This window comes from Pelobates fuscus, chromosome 6 (genome assembly GCF_036172605.1).
Source record: "Pelobates fuscus isolate aPelFus1 chromosome 6, aPelFus1.pri, whole genome shotgun sequence".
Classification (NCBI taxonomy): Eukaryota; Metazoa; Chordata; class Amphibia; order Anura; family Pelobatidae; genus Pelobates; species Pelobates fuscus.
Window position 1 is genome coordinate 284,793,987 of NC_086322.1, and position 25,001 is coordinate 284,818,987.

Consider the following 25,001-nt stretch of genomic DNA (forward strand, 5'->3'; position numbering starts at 1 on the left):
GTGTGTTTGTTAGTGTGTGTGTGTGTGTCTGCCTAGGGCAGCACAAAACCAAGATACACCACTGTTTATGCCCTTTATGGATTCATACCAGACTCTGCATCAACCAGGGGCGGACTGACCGGTCGGGCACTTCGGACATGGTCCGAGGGCCCGGCCGGGAGGGGGGCCCGGCCGGGAGGGGGGCCCGCCATCAGGGGGCCCGACGGCACACTCTGAGGGGGCCGGCCGCCCCTTTAAATGCTGCAGCCGCCTGAGCGCTCTCTTAAGAGCCTCAGGCGGCTGCAGCTTCTCACCTCCCCTCCCCTGTAGCGTGGCCGAGCTGCTCTCCGGTCCGCGGTGCCCGGCCGGAGTGATCAGAATTTGCACACTGAGTGTGCACCTTCCTGTCAGTCCGGCCGTTACAGGAAACAGAAACTCCGCGCGGAACAGGAGTTTCTGTTTCCTGTACCCGGCCGGACTGACAGGAAGGTGCACACTCAGTGTGCACCTTCCTATCACTCCGGCCAGGCACCGCGGATTGGAGAGCAGCTCGGCCACGCTACAGGGGAGGGGGTAAGAACAGAGAGGGAGGGAGGGGGAGGGGGGTAAGAAGAAAGAGGGAGGGGGTAAGAAGAGAAAGGGGGTAAGAAGAGAGAGGGGGGTTAGAATAGAGAGGGAGGGGGGTAAGTAGAGAGAGGGAGGGGGGTAAGAAGAGAGAGGGAGGGGTGGTAAGAAGAGAGGGAGGGGGTAAGAAGAGAGGAAGGGGGGTAAGAAGAGAGAGGGAGGGGGGTAAGAAGAGAGGGAGGGGGAGTAAGAAGAGAGAAAGGGGGTGTTTGTTAGTGTGTGTCCGACTGTGTGTGTTTGTTAGTGTGTGTGTCTCACTGTGTGTGTCTGTTAGTGTGTGTGTGTCCGACTGTGTGTGTTTGTTAGTGTGTGTGTCCGACTGTGTGTGTTTGTTAGTGTGTGTGTCTGACTGTGTGTGTTTGTTAGTGTGTGTGTGTGTCCGACTGTGTGTGTTTGTTAGTGTGTGTGTGTGTGTCTGCCTAGGGCAGCACAAAACCAAGATACACCACTGTTTATGCCCTTTATGGATTCAAACCAGACTCTGCATCAACCAGGGGCGGACTGACCGGTCGGGCACTTCGGACATGGTCCGAGGGCCCGGCCGGGAGGGGGGCCCGCCATCAGGGGGCCCGGCGGCACACTCTGAGGGGGCCGGCCGCCCCTTTAAATGCTGCAGCCGCCTGAGCGCTCTCTTAAGAGCCTCAGGCGGCGGCAGCTTCTCACCTCCCCTCCCCTGTAGCGTGGCCGAGCTGCTCTCCGGTCCGCGGAGCCCGGCCGGAGTGATCAGAATTTGCACACTGAGTGTGCACCTTCCTGTCAGTCTGGCCGTTACAGGAAACAGAAACTCCGCGCGGAACAGGAGTTTCTGTTTCCTGTACCCGGCCGGACTGACAGGAAGGTGCACACTCAGTGTGCACCTTCCTATCACTCCGGCCGGGCACCGCGGACCGGAGAGCAGCTCGGCCACGCTACAGGGGAGGGGGTAAGAACAGAGAGGGAGGGAGGGGGAGGGGGGTAAGAAGAAAGAGGGAGGGGGTAAGAAGAGAAATGGGGTAAGAAGAGAGAGGGGGGTTAGAATAGAGAGGGAGGGGGGGTAAGTAGAGAGAGGGAGGGGGGTAAGAAGAGAGAGGGAGGGGTGGTAAGAAGAGAGGGAGGGGGTAAGAAGAGAGGAAGGGGGGTAAGAAGAGAGAGGGAGGGGGGTAAGAAGAGAGGGAGGGGGAGTAAGAAGAGAGAAAGGGGGGTAAGAAGAGAGGAGGGGGGTAAGAAGAGAGGGGGAGTAAGGAGGGGTAAGAAGAGGGGGAGGGGGGAGTAGGAAGGGAGGGGGGAGTAAGAAGGGGGTAAGAAGAGGGGGAGGGGGGAGTAAAAAGAGGAAGGGGGGAGTAAGAAGAGGGGGAGGGGGAGTAAGAAGAGGGGGGAGGGAAGAGTAAGAAGAGGGGGGAGTAAGAAGAGGGGGAGGGGGGTAACAAGATGGGGGGATTAAGAAGGGGGTAAGAAGAGGGGGAGGGGTGAGTAAGAAGAGGGGGAGGGGGGAGTAAGAAGGTATCACATGTCTGGCAATACTGCTGAACATCTTGGGAGACCCCTGGCCAAAAGAAACCTTGGGTCACCCACTGTAGCGTTTGTCATATCCCCAGGTGTCCTGCCAAGGGGATATCATGCCCAATCCACATGATTACCAGCTGAGGCTTTAGGGAGGGGGCAGCGTCCTATTCTGCACTCTAGAGAGCTGGTACAGTCGCCCTTGTTCCCATACAAAACGGTCACCTTCCAGACCTCCTTGTCCGGTCACAGCTTTGACTCGGTACTTGTCAAGTGCGAGTCAGTCGCTACTTCCCTCCCAAACTCATCGGGGTTTTCCCTGGCTACCGGGGTTTTGACTACGGTACCGGGGTTTTGACTCCGCGCGGAACAGGAGTTTCTGTTTCCTGTACCCGGCCGGACTGACAGGAAGGTGCACACTCAGTGTGCACCTTCCTATCACTCCGGCCGGGCACCGCGGACCGGAGAGCAGCTCGGCCACGCTACAGGGGAGGGGGTAAGAACAGAGAGGGAGGGAGGGGGAGGGGGGTAAGAAGAAAGAGGGAGGGGGTAAGAAGAGAAATGGGGTAAGAAGAGAGAGGGGGGTTAGAATAGAGAGGGAGGGGGGGTAAGTAGAGAGAGGGAGGGGGGTAAGAAGAGAGAGGGAGGGGTGGTAAGAAGAGAGGGAGGGGGTAAGAAGAGAGGAAGGGGGGTAAGAAGAGAGAGGGAGGGGGGTAAGAAGAGAGGGAGGGGGAGTAAGAAGAGAGAAAGGGGGGTAAGAAGAGAGGAGGGGGGTAAGAAGAGAGGGGGAGTAAGGAGGGGTAAGAAGAGGGGGAGGGGGGAGTAGGAAGGGAGGGGGGAGTAAGAAGGGGGTAAGAAGAGGGGGAGGGGGGAGTAAAAAGAGGAAGGGGGGAGTAAGAAGAGGGGGAGGGGGAGTAAGAAGAGGGGGGAGGGAAGAGTAAGAAGAGGGGGGAGTAAGAAGAGGGGGAGGGGGGTAACAAGATGGGGGGATTAAGAAGGGGGTAAGAAGAGGGGGAGGGGTCAGTAAGAAGAGGGGGAGGGGGGAGTAAGAAGGTATCACATGTCTGGCAATACTGCTGAACATCTTGGGAGACCCCTGGCCAAAAGAAACCTTGGGTCACCCACTGTAGCGTTTGTCATATCCCCAGGTGTCCTGCCAAGGGGATATCATGCCCAATCCACATGATTACCAGCTGAGGCTTTAGGGAGGGGGCAGCGTCCTATTCTGCACTCTAGAGAGCTGGTACAGTCGCCCTTGTTCCCATACAAAACGGTCACCTTCCAGACCTCCTTGTCCGGTCACAGCTTTGACTCGGTACTTGTCAAGTGCGAGTCAGTCGCTACTTCCCTCCCAAACTCATCGGGGTTTTCCCTGGCTACCGGGGTTTTGACTACGGTCAGGGTAGGGTCTGAGAATCTCACCTGGGGTGTCTCTGAGTGCGAATCAGTCTCGGCCATCCGTGCTTGTAGTCGGGTAGTAACAGGTTGAGGTTGAAACAAAGCAAGATATACCTATACCTAAAAAATACAAAAGAAAGTACGCTCATAGGGGATTAACGTTAATATAGTAAAATGCCCCTTATTAATATGTCACACTCACAGAGTTTAGGTTGTTTTCAAGCCCATCAAAGTATGTAGATTCTCATAGATTCCTCGAGATTGGAGAGGCGGGAGGACCTATAAAAGGAGGACAAAGTACCCACAAGATTTGAAGCACTTCACTACTCCTGAGGAAGTCTGTTAATACAGACGAAACGCGTAGAGTTATTTGCTGGAACTTTTTATTTGATTTGTTTTTATTTGATTTGATTTTATTGAATTTTATATATTTTCCTGTTTACTTGCCTGAGATTTCTACAAGGACTTCGTTCTCTGTATTGATTGGACGACAGATTTGTATTGATGGGCCTTTTTACATCTTTTATGCTGTAAGTGCAACCATTAAAGCAGATTTATACTTTTTCAAACAGTGCTATACTATGCTATCTTTCATTTCTTGCTTGTAATGTCCACCTCTCCAATCTCGAGGAATCTATGAGAATCTACATACTTTGATGGGCTTGAAAACAACCTAAACTCTGTGAGTGTGACATATTAATAAGGGGCATTTTACTATATTACCGTTAATCCCCTATGAGCGTACTTTCTTTTGTATTTTTTAGGTATAGGTATATCTTGCTTTGTTTCTATGTGTATTGAGGATTGAGAGGAATCCTTTTGTTATACCTGACCAAACGAAGGGAAGTAATTATCCTTTTATATATTTTTCACATACTGCACCTGGGTGGTTTAAACTTGTATTTTCTGAGGTTGAAACCAAGATCATTCCCTAGTTGGACTTCAGCAGGCAAGTTTCTCATAATGCCTTCTTCCACGTGATGGGCTCTGGCTCCCCAATCGAGATGCACTCAGGCAGTGGGAAACCGGTGGATGGCGCCTCCAGCTACTCGTACAGTCTTCTGCAAATTTTCTGCGTTTCCTGCCACATTTAGTTCAATGAGAGTCAGGGTAGCACCGGTGTCCCTGAGGCACCGGGCAGTTTGCCTGTTTACCAGCACATATTGGCAGTGATGCTGGCAGTTGTCAGCAGAGGCGGCTCGGTCTGCCTAATGCAGAGTAACCCACGACTCTTCGGTCCCTGGTCCCACGAATTCAGCCGGTTTGGGTTGCTGTGGTTGGCGTGCGGGGGTGGGACTAAGTGTTGGCCGAGGAGGGTGACGTGGTTGGAGTGCGGGGGTCTCTGAGCGCTGGGGTGCTTGTTGGACTGGTCGGTCTAGTTGCGTGACTTCCACATATTCATCTGCAAGGTGGGCGGCTTCAGGTAAGGTGAAGGGTTGTCTGTCTCTTACCCACTCCTGCAGTTCTGGGAAAAGCCTTGAGTAAAATTGAAATACGAATTCCGGCGATGGGTTTGGACCCATCAGGGTCAACCGGGACCTAACATCTCGCATGTATGACTCTTTGTCGGAGGACGCCGACAAGGGCACCAAGGAGGCGGAGCTGGCGTTGTCCACCCCCATGAGTTCCAGTTGTAGTGCCACTTTGGTCTTGTCCAGTCGCCGCTGGTTCCACTCTGGCTCCAAGGAAGGGGACTATCCCATTACTGCCAACAGATGTGGTAGTATGCCCTCTCAAGGTTGGAGTACTACCACCTGTGGTCACCCCTTCCTGGTTGTGCCCAGCCCTGGTGTGATTATAGCTGCCAGCCAGTGATTATAGTCACTTGCAGAAAGGGCAATCGTGACATCACCCAAACACTAGTTGAGACTTAGTGAAGAGTGAAAATGAACTGTTTATTGTAGGCAAGATACACAGTATTTATGCACAGACCCCCACAGAGGCTCTCCATGTTCCAGGGTGGGTGTGACAGTGTCCATGTTATGTATAAATTGGCTGTCCCGTGTCACCTCCCTGTCACCATAACCCTCTGTCACCATCACCCCCTCTCCCATTCACCATCACCCGCCTCTCCCTCTCACCTCCCGTCACCCCCCCATACAAAAACGCAAACATGCTCACAGAGACATACATTCACACACACACACACACACACAGATACTCTGTCAGACACAGTCTCAGGCACATACACAGGTAAACTGTGCATCAATGTGTATATGTGACAGTGTGCATGTATTGCAACTCTTTTTTTTTTTTTCACTTTTTTGTTAGTGGGGCCTCATGTTTGAGTTTCGCCTAAGAACTCAAATTCTAAAGCCGCCTCTGCACACAGCACAATACTAGCACCCTCACACACACAGCAGTTTGTGTGTGTACATATATATATATACACACACACATACACGCGGCGCATGTTTGTGCTTTAGGGTGCACATCCTAATGCAATAGGCTGCACACACCTATGACTAAACCCCACCAAGGAGGGGTTTTTGAGTTGAACTATTTCGTTAAACCTTTATTTTGTGTGACAATGGTTTTAAAGTGTGTTTTGTCTCCTTGTGCATTAGCATCAGAAATAGAGGCATAGGGGAAACAATCTCCAACACCTGCTTTCACAGGATTTAGCCACAAATTTTAAAGTCGATGTTTGAAAAATATAAATAAATAATATGAATGGAGCCGAGTCCTCCCTTCCCTCCCTGTGTTATTACTATGCAACGCTTGGCCTTTGTTCACTAATATGATTTAACTTGCCTATTAGTCTTCTGCTTAAGATCGATATGTTTTGTTTAATCTAAGATTCCCAAAGTTTAGCAAGGAGTAAGAGCTATAAAAATAACTGAAGGGAAAGTCTGCTAGAAGTGTTTGCGTAGCATTTTAAAAAGCATCAATTCTAGCCCATCAGCCTTTAGGGAATAATTGCCACATTTTCATGCGTTTAACCCCCCTACAGCAGCAGCGGTGTATAAGTGTGAGCTCTTTGTGGAGATTGTGGGTGGCTCTTAAAAGAGCCTTTGTGTGAGTTTGGGAGATGAGGGACAGTGGAGTTTACTTGCTCTTGGACGCCTTTTGGCTCTCGGTTTTCTTGGGCAGTAAGACAGCCTGGATATTGGGCAGGACCCCACCCTGGGCTATGGTGACCCCTCCGAGCAGTTTGTTGAGCTCCTCGTCGTTGCGCACAGCGAGCTGCAGATGGCGGGGGATGATGCGGGTCTTTTTGTTATCTCTGGCGGCGTTCCCAGCCAGCTCCAGGATCTCAGCGGTCAGATACTCCAGCACTGCAGCCAGATAGACCGGAGCTCCGGCTCCAACCCGCTGGGCGTAGTTCCCCTTCCTGAGCAGCCTGTGGACACGGCCGACTGGGAACTGCAGACCTGCTCTGGATGATCGGGTCTTTGCTTTAGCCCGGACTTTGCTGCTCTGTTTGCCTCTTCCTGACATCTTCAAATCGCAATCTGTAAAATCTATGAGCTCCCGCCCCCTTGCACGGCTACTTATACATCCGCAGATGTGCCGAGCTCTAGTCTGATTGGTTGCATTTTAAATCCACCAATCAGAATCCGACTAAGAGAGTAACCAATCACTGTAGGATTACCTCGTTCCATGCTCAGTGCCCGCTCTGAACGGACCAATAGGAAATGCACAGAGGTCAGGCTTTGCTGCCCGGGCTTCTATATATAGAGCTGCCAGGGGAGGGGGCTAGTTAATCTGTTGGAAACTTCGTGAGATTATCATGCCTGAACCAGCCAAGTCCGCACCAGCACCCAAGAAGGGATCTAAGAAAGCCGTGACCAAGACCCAGAAGAAGGATGGGAAGAAGCGCAGAAAGAGCAGGAAGGAAAGCTATGCTATCTACGTGTACAAGGTGCTGAAACAGGTCCACCCCGACACCGGTATCTCCTCCAAGGCCATGGGGATCATGAATTCCTTTGTCAATGATATCTTCGAGCGCATCGCAGGGGAATCCTCCCGCCTGGCTCATTATAACAAGCGCTCCACCATCACCTCCCGGGAGATCCAGACCGCTGTACGGCTCTTACTGCCCGGAGAGCTGGCCAAGCACGCCGTGTCTGAGGGCACCAAGGCAGTGACCAAGTACACCAGCGCCAAGTAAAAACCCCATCATCACCCAAACCCTAATAACACAAAGGCTCTTTTAAGAGCCACCCACACAATCCACGAGAGAGCTGTATAGATATACTGAGAGTATTCTCTGTGCGGAATGTTACAAGTCATCGATTATAGCGGTCTCCTAAAACTTATTTTGTTCTGCCACTCCCGAGTAGCAGACTATATGACGTTACATTATTTCAGTTTTGAAATCTTTAAGTTAAAATATTTTTTAAAACTCTCAATGGTAGAATCTATGGTGTAACATGTATTCAGTTGGTTATAATGTATCCTAAATATACAACCGTCTGACACTAATATGTAGCAATCTATCTTGCAAATGGAACATGTTTCAATTATCATTCTTGTTTAGATTCTTTGTATAAATTATGTTGCCATGTAGTGCATACAGATTGTAATGGTTACTTTTTAAATGTGTTTAATACGGATCCCGCTGAAACCAGCAATCGCAAACTGAACACAATCTCATAAAACCTCATGAGGTAACAACGAATTTGTGTCTTTTCTCACTTAATTTGTATTTACCAGATGTATACAATTCGCATGCTTTTGTTGGCATTTCAAAAGCGGGAAAGTCTGTTACAAAATGGCGAAGTTTAAAAATTCTAAATTTTTTCTCCCGCCTTTTTAGACCACATACTGATTGCTGTTTCACTGAAAGAGCAGCATATTTTGCTGGGAAAATAGAATGTTTAATTTTCTTTCAGACTGACGGTAAGAGAATTATAAAGCAAATCATTCTCCAAACTCGAATTAACACCGTACAGAATGTTTGTAGTTTGTTTCGAGGTGTATAAACTCAGTATGTCTGGATGTTGAATATTAAAAGCGTAAATGGTTGGTTCTATCGCAGCTTTCCTCTCCAGCCGCAGTTTAGTGCCAACAGGATTCTAATTTACTAAAAAGGAAGAGTTTAAGCCTCAAATACAGACATCTTCTATTTCACATTTAATAAAGCATTTATTCATTGTGCATTGAAGCAGGAAGAGATGTAGGATAATCTGAGAAATCTAATACTGGCTGTATTGATAGGAAGTGAAACACGAGCCATTGCAGTCTGTTATAACCGAAGCCTTCTCTAATTTCTCGTTCCCCGATATTCTCGGGAGGATTGAAAGCGCCATCCTGGTGGAATTATAGCCTTATGAGGGAAGGAGTGGGCGGCTCTGAAAAGAGCCTTTGGTGTGTATGAAGGATGGAAGAAGAGAAGCGTTTAACCTCCGAAACCGTAGAGAGTGCGGCCCTGGCGTTTGAGCGCGTACACCACGTCCATGGCGGTGACCGTCTTCCTCTTGGCGTGCTCGGTGTAGGTGACTGCATCGCGGATAACATTCTCCAGGAAGACTTTGAGCACTCCGCGAGTCTCCTCGTAAATAAGGCCGGAGATTCGCTTGACGCCTCCTCTGCGAGCCAAACGGCGTATAGCCGGTTTAGTGATCCCCTGGATGTTATCCCGGAGCATCTTCCTGTGCCGCTTGGCACCTCCTTTACCGAGCCCTTTTCCTCCTTTACCGCGACCAGACATTCTGCGATGAGACAAGTAGAACAATCAATGCTCAGCCCACGGCCGCCTGCCCTTATATGTCTACTGAGCGGACCGGATGGTGAACTGCAACACAAATCACACGTCACTGGGCGGGTCTTGTCGATGATTGGCTGATGCAGTAGGTTGTACTCGTGCTTTGCGGTGATTTGCTGAATAATAATTTTTGAACTGAAAAGAAGAGACCCGCCGGCGGGAAAGTTTTCTACCGCATTCGAGCTTGTAACCACGGCAAGTATTTAGTGCAGACTGAATTTATTAATAAAATATTTTATTCCCCTTCCCCCCTCAGCTTCAAACACAACAAACACACATAAATAGATTAAAATTAAATATGTCCAGATAGAGAAGTTACCTAAATACATATTGATACTCTTTTCATTCTTACACCGATTCTATGTTCTACACATATTAATTAGCTCTTGGAACTAAATCACATTTTCAGAAGATGAATTAACGCAGTACCTGTAAATAGTCACTAGATGGCAGTGTAAGATTGAAAGAGGATGCATTGTGCTCTGTATTACAAACTACACATTTCTCTTTAAGTGGCAGCGTTTCTCTTCTATCAGAGTAAATTCGGAATTTTATAACAAGACACGGAGGCTCATATTGCATATCCCTTTCTTTACTGTTGACAAATAGCAGCAAAGGAAACATACAGAATGAAAAAAGAATGAACATGTGATAACGTAGGCCCCTCCCCCTCAGGTCCCAGTATAACAGGCAGCACTTCCCTTCCATTTCCCTCTTTCTTTGCTGCTCTGACACAAAGATAAGTACATGCCATATTTTCTCTTATATATTATTCATTGATAATTTAATGGATTTTATTTAATTTGTATTTATTTAGTCTTTTATTTCGAAGGTTAGTAATTGTGTCGTTATACACTAGCCTCAGGGCCCAGACCTCCCCTGCTTATGTAACCTTGTCTGTTTCTTCTGCTCGAGCGCCTCTCTGCGCACTTCTTCTTGTTTCATTATTCCTCCGCGTAGCTTGCGGGTGCCGCGAATCCCGCGAGATTCCCGGCGGCCATTTTCTGTCATTCTGTCCCTACCTCTTAGTGTGTCGCTGGTCTGGGCCCTGGTGAGAGCGTTTTTTCCTTTGCTTAGATTGTTTGGGTGACTAACCCATACGTCCTTGATCATGCCTAAACCCAGACTATCTACTGGGTCCGCTCACTCTGGGGAGTCGGATTCCCCAGTAATCAGAACTGAGGCCCCTGTCACCTCAGATATTTCGCCGTCTATGGCGGATGGGACTACCCAACCCGATGGACCACAGTTTCTGGCGCTACAGCGCTCGGTGACAGACGCCATTATGGCTGCTATGGGGTCTATGTCCTCCACCCTCTCCCACACCATTTCACAAGCCCTCTTGCCCCGTCCTTCAGACGAGCAACTCTCGGGCACCTCGACACCCCAGGGAGAGGTATCTAAAGGGGACTTCAAAAAGGCTGCCCGTAAATCTAAACACTCCTCTGCCTCCAGAAACACCATGACTGGCGTACCTTCGGTCGCCCCAGAAAGCGTGTCCCATCCACGCAAAAGAGCCTTTCCGCGCCAGGCAGAACGGGCGCGGCTTTGGAAATGTGCTAGAGCACAGATTGAGAGCGGCACCGACTCAGAAATCGGGTCAAATGAGGAGGCTATGAACGAGTCAGATTCCGACTCTGATGCGGATTCCGCCGATGGCGCTCTCGACCTCCTTTCCTCTGCTCAGGCAGAGATGCCCGGAGGCGAGACGGGGACCAGGAACCCTGCGGCTGCGGGGCCATCCCTCGTGGATCCTTCGGGGGTCCCACTCTTCGACCCGGATGACCTTCATCATCCGAGGTCGGCGGAGTGGCTCCCAGCCGACCACGTTGCCACATATCTGGAAAATTGGGTCAGAAAACCCTTAAGCAAGGCGGCCCGCAACAAATTGAGGGCGGAGTGTCCTAGGCCTCTGGTGCCTAACAAGGTGTGTGACACCCCAGAGGTCGATCCAAAAATGACCCAGTTCCTCACTAAACTGGGCTGGAACCCCCGTAAAGGACTAGAGTCCGCTTTGAAGTCCTGCCAGGACAAGCACCTGGACATATTCGGGCCTTTGGCCAAATTATTTGACTTGGCGGAAGACGCCAGAGCGGAGAACCGCATGGTCGACCCTGAAGACCTTAGAGGTTGGGTCCAGAGAGCAATTTGTATTGCTGGGAGCGTAAATACCTCCCTGTCTATTGAAAGGCGTAAAGCCATATTGTTCAAAATTGAGCCAAAACTAGCCAACCTCGCCCTTACGGAGGCGGGCAAAGACGCCCAAGGACTCCTCTTCGGAGACTCCTTCATCAAAGACTTGGGGCGTTATGTGGGGGCATTCACGGCTCTAGACAAGGCCCAGGCCTCCATGAGGCGAGTATTCCAGGGGCGGGTCTCTACCAGGGCCGGCAGAAGCAGGAGCCGTCTGTCCGGCCGCAACTACCCCCAATCCCGTGGCACGGGAAGAGGCTCCTTTCAACAGTATCACCAATACCAGGAGACCTCCCGCCCCATGTTTTTTCCATCCCGTGGACGTCAATGGCGATCCAGAGGCCTTCGGAGTAACCCAAACTCCAGACGACCATACGGTGAGTTGCCTTCTACCACACATTTCTTCTCCGGGTTACATAGGGGGCAGACTCCAACATTTTTTCCCAGCCTGGTCACAAATCACTTCAGATCCCTGGGTACTGGCCACTATTCAGGGCTTCCATATAGAACTCACCTGCCGCCCTACACACATTCCCCCTCCTCGACCGATCCGCTTTTCCATCCAGGATCGCGGTCGGATCGACGAAGAACTTTCATCCCTCCAGTTCAAAGGGGCTATCGAACTAGCACCCCCCAGCCCTGCGGGCGTAATAAGCAATATCTTCCTAGTGGAAAAGAAAGGCGGCCAATCGAGGCCAGTCATAAATTTGCGCCCCCTCAATGCCGTAGTCAGGTACCGCCATTTCAAGATGGAGGGTATTCACCTGCTAAGGGATCTCCTCCTCCACGGAGACTGGCTAGCGAAACTAGACCTAAAAGACGCGTACCTGACAGTGCCAATAGCGGAGGCCTCTCGGGACCTCCTACGCTTTTACTGGCGACACGAAATATGGCGATTCACCTGTCTGCCCTTTGGCCTATCCTCAGCCCCGTGGTGTTTCACAAAACTTCTACGGCCCGTTATGGCCTGGCTACGCAGTCGAGGAGTTCGACTAATCGTCTACCTAGACGATATTCTACTCATGGCTCAGGAGCGCTCCACCCTCCTCTCACACCTACGACTAGCCATAAACCTCCTGTCACGCTTAGGTTTCATAATCAACTGGGAGAAGTCATGCCTGACCCCCGCCACCCGCTTGGAATTCCTAGGTTTCCAAGTGGATTCGGGGGCAGCGACGCTGAGTCTCCCGATATCCAAGATTCGTTCCATCCGCAAAGAATTGCGCAGGGCCCTTATCCGACCCCAGCTCACCTTACGCCAATTGGCACGCCTCATAGGCCTACTGGCCTCTTCAATCCAGGCCGTGTTCCCAGGCCCACTCCACTACCGAGCGCTACAGCGCCTAAAAATCGCTCACCTAAGAGCCGGGGCATCCTACGCAGACCTAGTCTCCCTGGACAACGAGACGAAAGACGAGTTGCGATGGTGGATTCTCAACCTGTCTGCGTGGAATGGCAAAGCCATCTTCGGCTTAACGCCGGAATTCACGATCGACTCGGATGCGAGTCTACACGGTTGGGGAGCCCACTGCGAGGGCATCTCAACTGGGGGCCGGTGGTCGGAGTCCGAAACCCGGCTACATATCAATGCCCTGGAGCTTCTGGCAGGCTCCTTCGCCATCCGCAGCTTCGCCAAGGACCGTGCCCTATCATGTATTCGGCTCCGCATGGACAATGTTTCGGCGGTGAGATATGTCAACCACCTGGGTGGTACACAGTCGGCGGTCCTGGCCAGGTTGGCGAAAGATTTTTGGGAATTCTGCCTGGAACGGAACCTGATGGTCTACGCAGAGTACTTACCTGGCCTGCACAACGTCCAAGCGGACTGGGGTTCACGTTATCTTTCAGACACCAGCGACTGGAGATTAGCCAGGAAGGTGTTCTCCAACATATCATCTCTTTGGGGGCCATTTACCATAGACCTTTTCGCCTCCCGGCTCAATACTCAACTCCCACGCTTCTTCAGCTGGAGGCCGGACCCAATGGCGGAGGCAGTGGATGCCTTCCTACAAGAGTGGAAGGGAGGCCTCCTCTATGCCTTTCCCCCATTTTCCATGATCCCTCGCTCACTCCTGCAGACCCGCAAACACCGGGCGGAGCTAGTCATGGTCACCCCATTCTGGGAGACGCAGTCTTGGTTTCCCCAAATACTCGAGATGACGTTGGACTACCCTCGACTCCTGCCGGGTCGCCACGACCTGCTACAAGACCCGACGGGTCGCTATCATCCCCTCCGGCTGGAGGGCTCTCTCCCACTTCTGGCGTGGCGAATCTCCGGGGACCCTGGGAAATCCAAGGAGTTTCGGACGCAACTAGACTCTTATTGGCGGCAGCATGGGCTCCCGGCACTAGACGGGCATATGGGTCAGCTTGGCGAGCTTGGGCTAGCTGGTGCATGGCTCGGAACGAGGATCCCGTTTCGGCCCCTGTAACAACGATCCTGCAGTTCCTGACGTCTCTCTTCGAAGCCGGTAAGGCTTACAGGACCATTAACCTTTACCGTTCCGCTATCTCGGCGATTCACCAAGGCTTCGAGGGCCGCCCCGCGGGACAACACCCTCTAGTGTGCCGACTCGTCAAGGGCTCTAGATTTTCAAGGCTACCCAGGCCCCGCTACTCCACGACCTGGGATGTTTCAGTTGTATTGACTTTCCTCTCATCCTGGCCCGCTAACGCAGGACTCTCCCTCAAACAGCTGTCGGCCAAATTGGTGTGCCTACTCTGTCTCATCTCATGCAAGAGAGTCTCGGATGTCAGTGCACTGGATGTCGATGCCAAGTCATACACCCCGGACGGGGTAACTTTTAACATCAGCAGACGCACTAAGACTTCCATCAAGGCGGTATCCTACCCTAGTTTCCCTGCCTCTCCTTCGCTATGCCCAGTGACCTGCCTTCGTGAATACGAATCTCGCACCGAACCACACCGATCTACTGCCTCCCGTCAGTTGTTCTTATCTTTCCGCCCCCCTTTTCACCCAGTTTCCAGCACTACCTTATCACGCTGGGTGAAATGGCTGCTGACCCAAGCGGGCATTGACACTACAGTGTTCGGCGCCCACTCAGTACGAGGGGCTTCGGCCTCTTCTATGATGTCTGCGGGCGCCCGCCTGGAAGACATTATGAGAACAGCTGATTGGTCTAGGGAATCTACCTTCCGAGAATTCTACTTTCGGCCGGCCCCACACACATTCGCTGTAATAATGGATCAGCTTTAAACTTGCAATATGAGCCTCCGTGTCTTGTTATAAAATTGCATGATTTTGCTATTACATGACGAAAAGTCATGATTTTATTAAAGACACGGAGGCGAGTATTGCCCCACCCTTTTTTGTTACTCTCACGCTGGTAAGTATATATCTCCCCACCCATATTACTCATACCACGATACACCTATGTTATAGTTTGGGACGGTAAGTGGGGCCGTCCTTATAATTGTTGTTTTCTATATTACTGGATATGTTAACATTGATTGTTTTGTGGGATTGTATATACAAGGGTCTTTGTTCCCACTGGTGTAACCTTGTACTAGTTACAAGTATCGACTTTAACCTGTTGGCTCCTGTCCTTTATGTCTCCACAGCTTAATCTGGCAAGACGTCTAGCAAGGGTCCGGTTTATTGGTCTCCTCCTGCTGTCCTCCATCGGTCCTATGAATTCTACGGCCACACTTCCCAGTTTGTGATGTTATACCTCCTCGGTTTTTTCTGTTATTCCTTGGGACTTTATTCTCGCATTACTCTAGTTATGGACATTGTTCTTTGGTCGCATCTGCAGAAAGAGGGAAATGGAAGGGAAGTGCTGCCTGTTATACTGGGACCTGAGGGGGAGGGGCCTACGTTATCACATGTTCATTCTTTTTTCATTCTGTATGTTTCCTTTGCTGCTATTTGTCAACAGTAAAGAAAGGGATATGCAATACTCGCCTCCGTGTCTTTAATAAAATCATGACTTTTCGTCATGTAATAGCAAAATCATGCAATTAAACTTAAACCGTTTCCATGTGAAAATGAAATAGCTCATCTATGTGTATGTTAATTTAGGACAATAGTGCTCTTTGCATTATACTTCAAATTATATGTAGTACTATGGCCTGTGGTTGCCCCTTCCTGGTTGTGCCCACTGCCCAGCCCTGGAGTGATTATAGCTGCCATCCAGTGATTATAGTCGCTTGCAGAAGGGCAATGGTGACATCACCCAAACACTACACAAGACTTAGTGAACGGTGAAAATGAACTGTTTATCGTAGGCAAGATACACAGTGTTTATACACAGAACCCCACAGGGGATCTCCATTTACAGCAATACAAAACATAAGCCCACCCCGGCTACCCTGTGTCTGGGAGATAATTTTATCTCCCAGACACAGGGAGCCTAAAACACAAAAAAATGCACACAAAACAATAACGCATACCCACATGCCACACCTCCCCAAATAGCTCCTGGTCCCAGCTATAAACCCTTTAAATTGCGGAGCTATCGGATGTACAGAGCCCGAGAAATTGTCGTACAAATTCTGGGCTTGAGTCTCTGTACATACCCGAACATAGCTCCACAGAATCACTTGGTTTCGGCCGATGATTCAAATTTCCTGCCTAAACCATGTGGCGACCAATCAGGAAAAAGGGTGCAACCAATTTGCACAAATCGGCACTCAGGGAGGGGAGGTGTTTCGCCGGCCTATCGGGAGAAAAGGTGCAAAACCAGTTTGAATGGTAGCCCCTCTCTTATTGTGTGGCATGTACTTCCAGGCAGCCAGCGGGACACTGCGGCTGTGATGCCGAGTCCTAGTTCCACCACAGCGTAGCTTACTTCCCAGGGTAGGAGCTTCCTGCTGATGTAGGCTACGGGTTGTTCACCTCCGTCCTCCACGACCTGGCTTACAACAGCCCCCAGTCAAAACATGGAGGCATCTGTGTGGACAATGAAACGTTTGTTAGGGTCTGGGGCGGCCAGGGCGGGGCTTGAATCAATGCATGTGAGAGAGACTGGAAAGCCTGTTTGCACTCAGGGGACCACAGAACCTTCATATGGAGTATTTTTTGTCAGGTCGTACAAGGGTTAAGCAATAGCACTATAGTTGGGGACGAAGTGCCTATAGTAGTACGCTTTCCCTAAAAAGGCCATGACTTGGTTCGGGGGGTGGGCCAGTTGGCAACAGCCATGATCTTTGCTGGTTTGGCGACTGCCTCCCGCACCCAACCCGGTGCCCTAGATATTGAGCCTCGGTCTTGCCTAAGTGACATTTGGCCATTTTTGAGGCCAAGCCGGCCGTCCTTATCCAATCTAATACGGTCCTCGCATTGGTTTAATGTTCCTCCCGGGTATTGCTAAAGACCGCAATGTCATCGAGGTACGCGCACGTAAAGTTCTGGAGGCCATCGAGGAGTCTATCCACCATCTATTGAAAGGTCTCCAGGGCATTCTTCATCCCCAACGGCATTAACTGAAATTGGTATAGGCCGAATGGTGTGACGAAGGCCGGCTTGGGGATAGCCTCGGAGGAACTGTCAGTATCCCTTACATAGGCCAATAGTGGTCAGATACTGTCCCCTGGTAATATGGTCCAATAGCTATCTACTCTGGGCATCGGGTAGGTGCCTGTGGAGCCAGACTGAGCCCATCATCAGCCTCTTGTCCTCATCTGGTGGTAAGTAGGCAATTCAATATATTATTAGTGGCACTAATCTCTAATTTACCTCACATTAAATGGATACTATAGTCACCAGAAGCACTACAGCATAATGTAGTGGTTCTGGTGTCTATAGCCTGTGCCTGTAGGCTTTTTAATGTAAACACACTGTCTTTTCAGATAAAAGACACATTGTGAAGACTGGCGTTGGCCCATATGGCAGGGCATATGGGGGGGGGGGGGCAAATTCTTTTTTGCCTAGGGCGGCAAAAATCCTTGCACCGGCCCTGGTCCCTGAGGACAGGTGTCAATCCATATCTGCCAAGTGACCCTATGTAGGGGGAACAGTCCCTATTCTGCTCTGTGTCAGTGAGTATCAGGGTCTCTGAGGACAGGTGTCAATCCATTTCTGCCAAGTGACCCTATGTAGGGGGAACAGTCCCTATTCTGCTCTGTGTCAGTGTGTATCATGGTCTCTGAGGACAGGTGTCAATCCATATCTGCCAAGTGACCCTATGTAGGGGGAACAGTCTCTATTCTGCTCTGTGTCAGTGTGTATCAGGGGTTTTGAGGACAGGTGTCAATCCATATCTGCCAAGTGACCCTATGTAGGGGAACAGTCCCTATTCTGCTCTGTGTCAGTGTGTATCAGGGATCCTTAGGATAGGTGTCAATCCATATCTGCCAAGTGACCCTATGTAGGGGGAACAGTCCCTATTCTGCTCTGTGTCAGTGTGTATCAGGGTCTCTGAGGACAGGTGTCAATCCATATGTCAAGGTGTCAATATGTCATGTCAGGTGTCAATCCATATCCATTGTGATTTAGGAATGTTAGGTGATTTATGCCCAGGGGCGTATTAGCCGCGAGGCAAACAAGGCATTTGCCTTGGGCGGCATTTTCCAGGGGGCGGTAAAAAACGCCGCCCCCAAATGCCCAAGGCAAATGTCTTGTTAGCCTTGCGGCTAACAGACATGCTGGGCTGGTTGCTGGGCGGCCAGCGAGGGAGCTCTTCCCCTGAGCTCTCTGCTCAGCTCCCTCGCGCGCCGCCCGCAGAGTGAGGCTGGGAGGCGGAGCCGGAATATGACGTCATATTCCGGCTCCCAGTCTCACTCTGCGGGCGGCGCGTGAGGGAGCTGAGCAGAGAGCTCAGGGGAAGAGCTCCCTCGCCGGCCGCCCAGCCTGCCCGCCAGTGCCGCCCTACAGCCACTGGACCACCAGGGAATGGGAGAACCCCCCCACCCCCAGCATTCCCAAAGGTAAGGAGGCTGGGGGGGGGGGGGAGTAAATTAAAAAAAAAATGTGTTAATGTGAGTGTGTGTGTGTGTCTCTGACTGTGTGTGTCTGATAGTGTGTGTGTGTCTGATAGTGTGTGTGTGTCTGTTAGTGTGTGTGTGTCTGTTAGTGTGTGTCTGTGACTGTGTGTGTTAGTGTGTGTGTGTGTCCGACTGTGTGTGTGTCTGACTGTGTGTGTCTGACTGTGTGTCCGACAGTGTGTGTCTGTTAGTGTGTGTCTCACTGTGTGTGTCTGTTAGTGTGTGTGTGTCCGACTGTGTGTGTTTGTTAGTGTGTGTGTCTCACTGTGTGTGTCTGTTAGTGTATGTGTGTCCGACTGTGTGTGTTTGTTAGTGTGTGTGTCTCACTGTGTGTGTCTGTTAGTGTGTGTGTGTCCGACTGTGTGTGTTTGTTAGTGTGTGTCCGACTGTGTGTGTTTGTTAGTGTGTGTGTCTCACTGTGTGTGTCTGTTAGTGTGTGTGTGTCCGACTGTGTGTGTTTGTTAGTGTGTGTGTCCGACTGTGTGTGTTTGTTAGTGTGTGTGTCCGACTGTGTGTGTTTGTTAGTGTGTGTGTGTGTGTCTGCCTAGGGCAGCACAAAACCAAGATACACCACTGTTTATGCCCTTTATGGATTCAAACCAGACTGCATCAACCAGGGGCGGACTGACCGGTCGGGCACTTCGGACATGGTCCGAGGGCCCGGCCGGGAGGGGGGCCCGCCATCAGGGGGCCCGGCGGCACACTCTGAGGGGGCCGGCCGCCCCTTTAAATGCTGCAGCCGCCTGAGCGCTCTCTTAAGATATTTTTTAGGTATAGGTATATCTTGCTTTGTTTCTATGTGTATTGAGGATTGAGAGGAATCCTTTTGTTATACCTGACCAAACGAAGGGAAGTAATTATCCTTTTATATATTTTTCACATACTGCACCTGGGTGGTTTAAACTTGTATTTTCTGAGGTTGAAACCAAGATCATTCCCTAGTTGGACTTCAGCAGGCAAGTTTCTCATAATGCCTTCTTCCACGTGATGGGCTCTGGCTCCCCAATCGAGATGCACTCAGGCAGTGGGAAACCGGTGGATGGCGCCTCCAGCTACTCGTACAGTCTTCTGCAAATTTTCTGCGTTTCCTGCCACATTTAGTTCAATGAGAGTCAGGGTAGCACCGGTGTCCCTGAGGCACCGGGCAGTTTGCCTGTTTACCAGCACATATTGGCAGTGATGCTGGCAGTTGTCAGCAGAGGCGGCTCGGTCTGCCTAATGCAGAGTAACCCACGACTCTTCGGTCCCTGGTCCCACGAATTCAGCCGGTTTGGGTTGCTGTGGTTGGCGTGCGGGGGTGGGACTAAGTGTTGGCCGAGGAGGGTGACGTGGTTGGAGTGCGGGGGTCTCTGAGCGCTGGGGTGCTTGTTGGACTGGTCGGTCTAGTTGCGTGACTTCCACATATTCATCTGCAAGGTGGGCGGCTTCAGGTAAGGTGAAGGGTTGTCTGTCTCTTACCCACTCCTGCAGTTCTGGGAAAAGCCTTGAGTAAAATTGAAATACGAATTCCGGCGATGGGTTTGGACCCATCAGGGTCAACCGGGACCTAACATCTCGCATGTATGACTCTTTGTCGGAGGACGCCGACAAGGGCACCAAGGAGGCGGAGCTGGCGTTGTCCACCCCCATGAGTTCCAGTTGTAGTGCCACTTTGGTCTTGTCCAGTCGCCGCTGGTTCCACTCTGGCTCCAAGGAAGGGGACTATCCCATTACTGCCAACAGATGTGGTAGTATGCCCTCTCAAGGTTGGAGTACTACCACCTGTGGTCACCCCTTCCTGGTTGTGCCCAGCCCTGGTGTGATTATAGCTGCCAGCCAGTGATTATAGTCACTTGCAGAAAGGGCAATCGTGACATCACCCAAACACTAGTTGAGACTTAGTGAAGAGTGAAAATGAACTGTTTATTGTAGGCAAGATACACAGTATTTATGCACAGACCCCCACAGAGGCTCTCCATGTTCCAGGGTGGGTGTGACAGTGTCCATGTTATGTATAAATTGGCTGTCCCGTGTCACCTCCCTGTCACCATAACCCTCTGTCACCATCACCCCCTCTCCCATTCACCATCACCCGCCTCTCCCTCTCACCTCCCGTCACCCCCCCATACAAAAACGCAAACATGCTCACAGAGACATACATTCACACACACACACACACACACACAGATACTCTGTCAGACACAGTCTCAGGCACATACACAGGTAAACTGTGCATCAATGTGTATATGTGACAGTGTGCATGTATTGCAACTCTTTTTTTTTTTTTCACTTTTTTGTTAGTGGGGCCTCATGTTTGAGTTTCGCCTAAGAACTCAAATTCTAAAGCCGCCTCTGCACACAGCACAATACTAGCACCCTCACACACACAGCAGTTTGTGTGTGTACATATATATATATACACACACACATACACGCGGCGCATGTTTGTGCTTTAGGGTGCACATCCTAATGCAATAGGCTGCACACACCTATGACTAAACCCCACCAAGGAGGGGTTTTTGAGTTGAACTATTTCGTTAAACCTTTATTTTGTGTGACAATGGTTTTAAAGTGTGTTTTGTCTCCTTGTGCATTAGCATCAGAAATAGAGGCATAGGGGAAACAATCTCCAACACCTGCTTTCACAGGATTTAGCCACAAATTTTAAAGTCGATGTTTGAAAAATATAAATAAATAATATGAATGGAGCCGAGTCCTCCCTTCCCTCCCTGTGTTATTACTATGCAACGCTTGGCCTTTGTTCACTAATATGATTTAACTTGCCTATTAGTCTTCTGCTTAAGATCGATATGTTTTGTTTAATCTAAGATTCCCAAAGTTTAGCAAGGAGTAAGAGCTATAAAAATAACTGAAGGGAAAGTCTGCTAGAAGTGTTTGCGTAGCATTTTAAAAAGCATCAATTCTAGCCCATCAGCCTTTAGGGAATAATTGCCACATTTTCATGCGTTTAACCCCCCTACAGCAGCAGCGGTGTATAAGTGTGAGCTCTTTGTGGAGATTGTGGGTGGCTCTTAAAAGAGCCTTTGTGTGAGTTTGGGAGATGAGGGACAGTGGAGTTTACTTGCTCTTGGACGCCTTTTGGCTCTCGGTTTTCTTGGGCAGTAAGACAGCCTGGATATTGGGCAGGACCCCACCCTGGGCTATGGTGACCCCTCCGAGCAGTTTGTTGAGCTCCTCGTCGTTGCGCACAGCGAGCTGCAGATGGCGGGGGATGATGCGGGTCTTTTTGTTATCTCTGGCGGCGTTCCCAGCCAGCTCCAGGATCTCAGCGGTCAGATACTCCAGCACTGCAGCCAGATAGACCGGAGCTCCGGCTCCAACCCGCTGGGCGTAGTTCCCCTTCCTGAGCAGCCTGTGGACACGGCCGACTGGGAACTGCAGACCTGCTCTGGATGATCGGGTCTTTGCTTTAGCCCGGACTTTGCTGCTCTGTTTGCCTCTTCCTGACATCTTCAAATCGCAATCTGTAAAATCTATGAGCTCCCGCCCCCTTGCACGGCTACTTATACATCCGCAGATGTGCCGAGCTCTAGTCTGATTGGTTGCATTTTAAATCCACCAATCAGAATCCGACTAAGAGAGTAACCAATCACTGTAGGATTACCTCGTTCCATGCTCAGTGCCCGCTCTGAACGGACCAATAGGAAATGCACAGAGGTCAGGCTTTGCTGCCCGGGCTTCTATATATAGAGCTGCCAGGGGAGGGGGCTAGTTAATCTGTTGGAAACTTCGTGAGATTATCATGCCTGAACCAGCCAAGTCCGCACCAGCACCCAAGAAGGGATCTAAGAAAGCCGTGACCAAGACCCAGAAGAAGGATGGGAAGAAGCGCAGAAAGAGCAGGAAGGAAAGCTATGCTATCTACGTGTACAAGGTGCTGAAACAGGTCCACCCCGACACCGGTATCTCCTCCAAGGCCATGGGGATCATGAATTCCTTTGTCAATGATATCTTCGAGCGCATCGCAGGGGAATCCTCCCGCCTGGCTCATTATAACAAGCGCTCCACCATCACCTCCCGGGAGATCCAGACCGCTGTACGGCTCTTACTGCCCGGAGAGCTGGCCAAGCACGCCGTGTCTGAGGGCACCAAGGCAGTGACCAAGTACACCAGCGCCAAGTAAAAACCCCATCATCACCCAAACCCTAATAACACAAAGGCTCTTTTAAGAGCCACCCACACAATCCACGAGAGAGCTGTATAGATATACTGAGAGTATTCTCTGTGCGGAATGTTACAAGTCATCGATTATAGCGGTCTCCTAAAACTTATTTTGTTCTGCCACTCCCGAGTAGCAGACTATATGACGTTACATTATTTCAGTTTTGAAATCTTTAAGTTAAAATATTTTTTAAAACTCTCAATGGTAGAATCTATGGTGTAACATGTATTCAGTTGGTTATAATGTATCCTAAATATACAACCGTCTGACACTAATATGTAGCAATCTATCTTGCAAATGGAACATGTTTCAATTATCATTCTTGTTTAGATTCTTTGTATAAATTATGTTGCCATGTAGTGCATACAGATTGTAATGGTTACTTTTTAAATGTGTTTAATACGGATCCCGCTGAAACCAGCAATCGCAAACTGAACACAATCTCATAAAACCTCATGAGGTAACAACGAATTTGTGTCTTTTCTCACTTAATTTGTATTTACCAGATGTATACAATTCGCATGCTTTTGTTGGCATTTCAAAAGCGGGAAAGTCTGTTACAAAATGGCGAAGTTTAAAAATTCTAAATTTTTTCTCCCGCCTTTTTAGACCACATACTGATTGCTGTTTCACTGAAAGAGCAGCATATTTTGCTGGGAAAATAGAATGTTTAATTTTCTTTCAGACTGACGGTAAGAGAATTATAAAGCAAATCATTCTCCAAACTCGAATTAACACCGTACAGAATGTTTGTAGTTTGTTTCGAGGTGTATAAACTCAGTATGTCTGGATGTTGAATATTAAAAGCGTAAATGGTTGGTTCTATCGCAGCTTTCCTCTCCAGCCGCAGTTTAGTGCCAACAGGATTCTAATTTACTAAAAAGGAAGAGTTTAAGCCTCAAATACAGACATCTTCTATTTCACATTTAATAAAGCATTTATTCATTGTGCATTGAAGCAGGAAGAGATGTAGGATAATCTGAGAAATCTAATACTGGCTGTATTGATAGGAAGTGAAACACGAGCCATTGCAGTCTGTTATAACCGAAGCCTTCTCTAATTTCTCGTTCCCCGATATTCTCGGGAGGATTGAAAGCGCCATCCTGGTGGAATTATAGCCTTATGAGGGAAGGAGTGGGCGGCTCTGAAAAGAGCCTTTGGTGTGTATGAAGGATGGAAGAAGAGAAGCGTTTAACCTCCGAAACCGTAGAGAGTGCGGCCCTGGCGTTTGAGCGCGTACACCACGTCCATGGCGGTGACCGTCTTCCTCTTGGCGTGCTCGGTGTAGGTGACTGCATCGCGGATAACATTCTCCAGGAAGACTTTGAGCACTCCGCGAGTCTCCTCGTAAATAAGGCCGGAGATTCGCTTGACGCCTCCTCTGCGAGCCAAACGGCGTATAGCCGGTTTAGTGATCCCCTGGATGTTATCCCGGAGCACCTTCCTGTGCCGCTTGGCACCTCCTTTACCGAGCCCTTTTCCTCCTTTACCGCGACCAGACATTCTGCGATGAGACAAGTAGAACAATCAATGCTCAGCCCACGGCCGCCTGCCCTTATATGTCTACTGAGCGGACCGGATGGTGAACTGCAACACAAATCACACGTCACTGGGCGGGTCTTGTCGATGATTGGCTGATGCAGTAGGTTGTACTCGTGCTTTGCGGTGATTTGCTGAATAATAATTTTTGAACTGAAAAGAAGAGACCCGCCGGCGGGAAAGTTTTCTACCGCATTCGAGCTTGTAACCACGGCAAGTATTTAGTGCAGACTGAATTTATTAATAAAATATTTTATTCCCCTTCCCCCCTCAGCTTCAAACACAACAAACACACATAAATAGATTAAAATTAAATATGTCCAGATAGAGAAGTTACCTAAATACATATTGATACTCTTTTCATTCTTACACCGATTCTATGTTCTACACATATTAATTAGCTCTTGGAACTAAATCACATTTTCAGAAGATGAATTAACGCAGTACCTGTAAATAGTCACTAGATGGCAGTGTAAGATTGAAAGAGGATGCATTGTGCTCTGTATTACAAACTACACATTTCTCTTTAAGTGGCAGCGTTTCTCTTCTATCAGAGTAAATTCGGAATTTTATAACAAGACACGGAGGCTCATATTGCATATCCCTTTCTTTACTGTTGACAAATAGCAGCAAAGGAAACATACAGAATGAAAAAAGAATGAACATGTGATAACGTAGGCCCCTCCCCCTCAGGTCCCAGTATAACAGGCAGCACTTCCCTTCCATTTCCCTCTTTCTTTGCTGCTCTGACACAAAGATAAGTACATGCCATATTTTCTCTTATATATTATTCATTGATAATTTAATGGATTTTATTTAATTTGTATTTATTTAGTCTTTTATTTCGAAGGTTAGTAATTGTGTCGTTATACACTAGCCTCAGGGCCCAGACCTCCCCTGCTTATGTAACCTTGTCTGTTTCTTCTGCTCGAGCGCCTCTCTGCGCACTTCTTCTTGTTTCATTATTCCTCC

General features: G+C 49.6%; 6 protein-coding genes across 6 annotated transcripts; 2 read left to right on the top strand and 4 right to left on the bottom strand.

Annotated features, from left to right (window-relative positions):
• Window positions 1–6,498: 6,498 nt before the first annotated feature.
• Window positions 6,499–6,927, bottom strand: LOC134565902 (histone H2A type 1-like). Its single transcript, XM_063425583.1, has one exon. The coding sequence runs from the start codon at window positions 6,919–6,921 to the stop codon at window positions 6,529–6,531; it is 393 nt and encodes a 130-aa protein (XP_063281653.1). The 5' UTR covers window positions 6,922–6,927; the 3' UTR covers window positions 6,499–6,528.
• A 274-nt stretch (window positions 6,928–7,201) lies between these two features.
• On the top strand, window positions 7,202–7,609 carry LOC134565903 (histone H2B 1.1-like). Its single transcript, XM_063425584.1, has one exon. It carries the CDS (start codon window positions 7,214–7,216, stop codon window positions 7,592–7,594), a length of 381 nt encoding a protein of 126 aa, XP_063281654.1. The 5' UTR covers window positions 7,202–7,213; the 3' UTR covers window positions 7,595–7,609.
• A 1,215-nt stretch (window positions 7,610–8,824) lies between these two features.
• LOC134566194 (histone H4-like) lies at window positions 8,825–9,136 on the bottom strand. The gene has a single exon (XM_063425900.1). It carries the CDS (start codon window positions 9,134–9,136, stop codon window positions 8,825–8,827), a length of 312 nt encoding a protein of 103 aa, XP_063281970.1.
• A 12,219-nt stretch (window positions 9,137–21,355) lies between these two features.
• LOC134615017 (histone H2A type 1-like) lies at window positions 21,356–21,784 on the bottom strand. The gene has a single exon (XM_063459346.1). The coding sequence runs from the start codon at window positions 21,776–21,778 to the stop codon at window positions 21,386–21,388; it is 393 nt and encodes a 130-aa protein (XP_063315416.1). The 5' UTR covers window positions 21,779–21,784; the 3' UTR covers window positions 21,356–21,385.
• Window positions 21,785–22,058: 274 nt separating this feature from the next.
• On the top strand, window positions 22,059–22,466 carry LOC134615021 (histone H2B 1.1-like). Its single transcript, XM_063459349.1, has one exon. The coding sequence runs from the start codon at window positions 22,071–22,073 to the stop codon at window positions 22,449–22,451; it is 381 nt and encodes a 126-aa protein (XP_063315419.1). The 5' UTR covers window positions 22,059–22,070; the 3' UTR covers window positions 22,452–22,466.
• Window positions 22,467–23,629: 1,163 nt separating this feature from the next.
• LOC134615023 (histone H4) lies at window positions 23,630–24,003 on the bottom strand. The gene has a single exon (XM_063459352.1). The coding sequence runs from the start codon at window positions 23,991–23,993 to the stop codon at window positions 23,682–23,684; it is 312 nt and encodes a 103-aa protein (XP_063315422.1). The 5' UTR covers window positions 23,994–24,003; the 3' UTR covers window positions 23,630–23,681.
• Window positions 24,004–25,001: the final 998 nt, after the last annotated feature.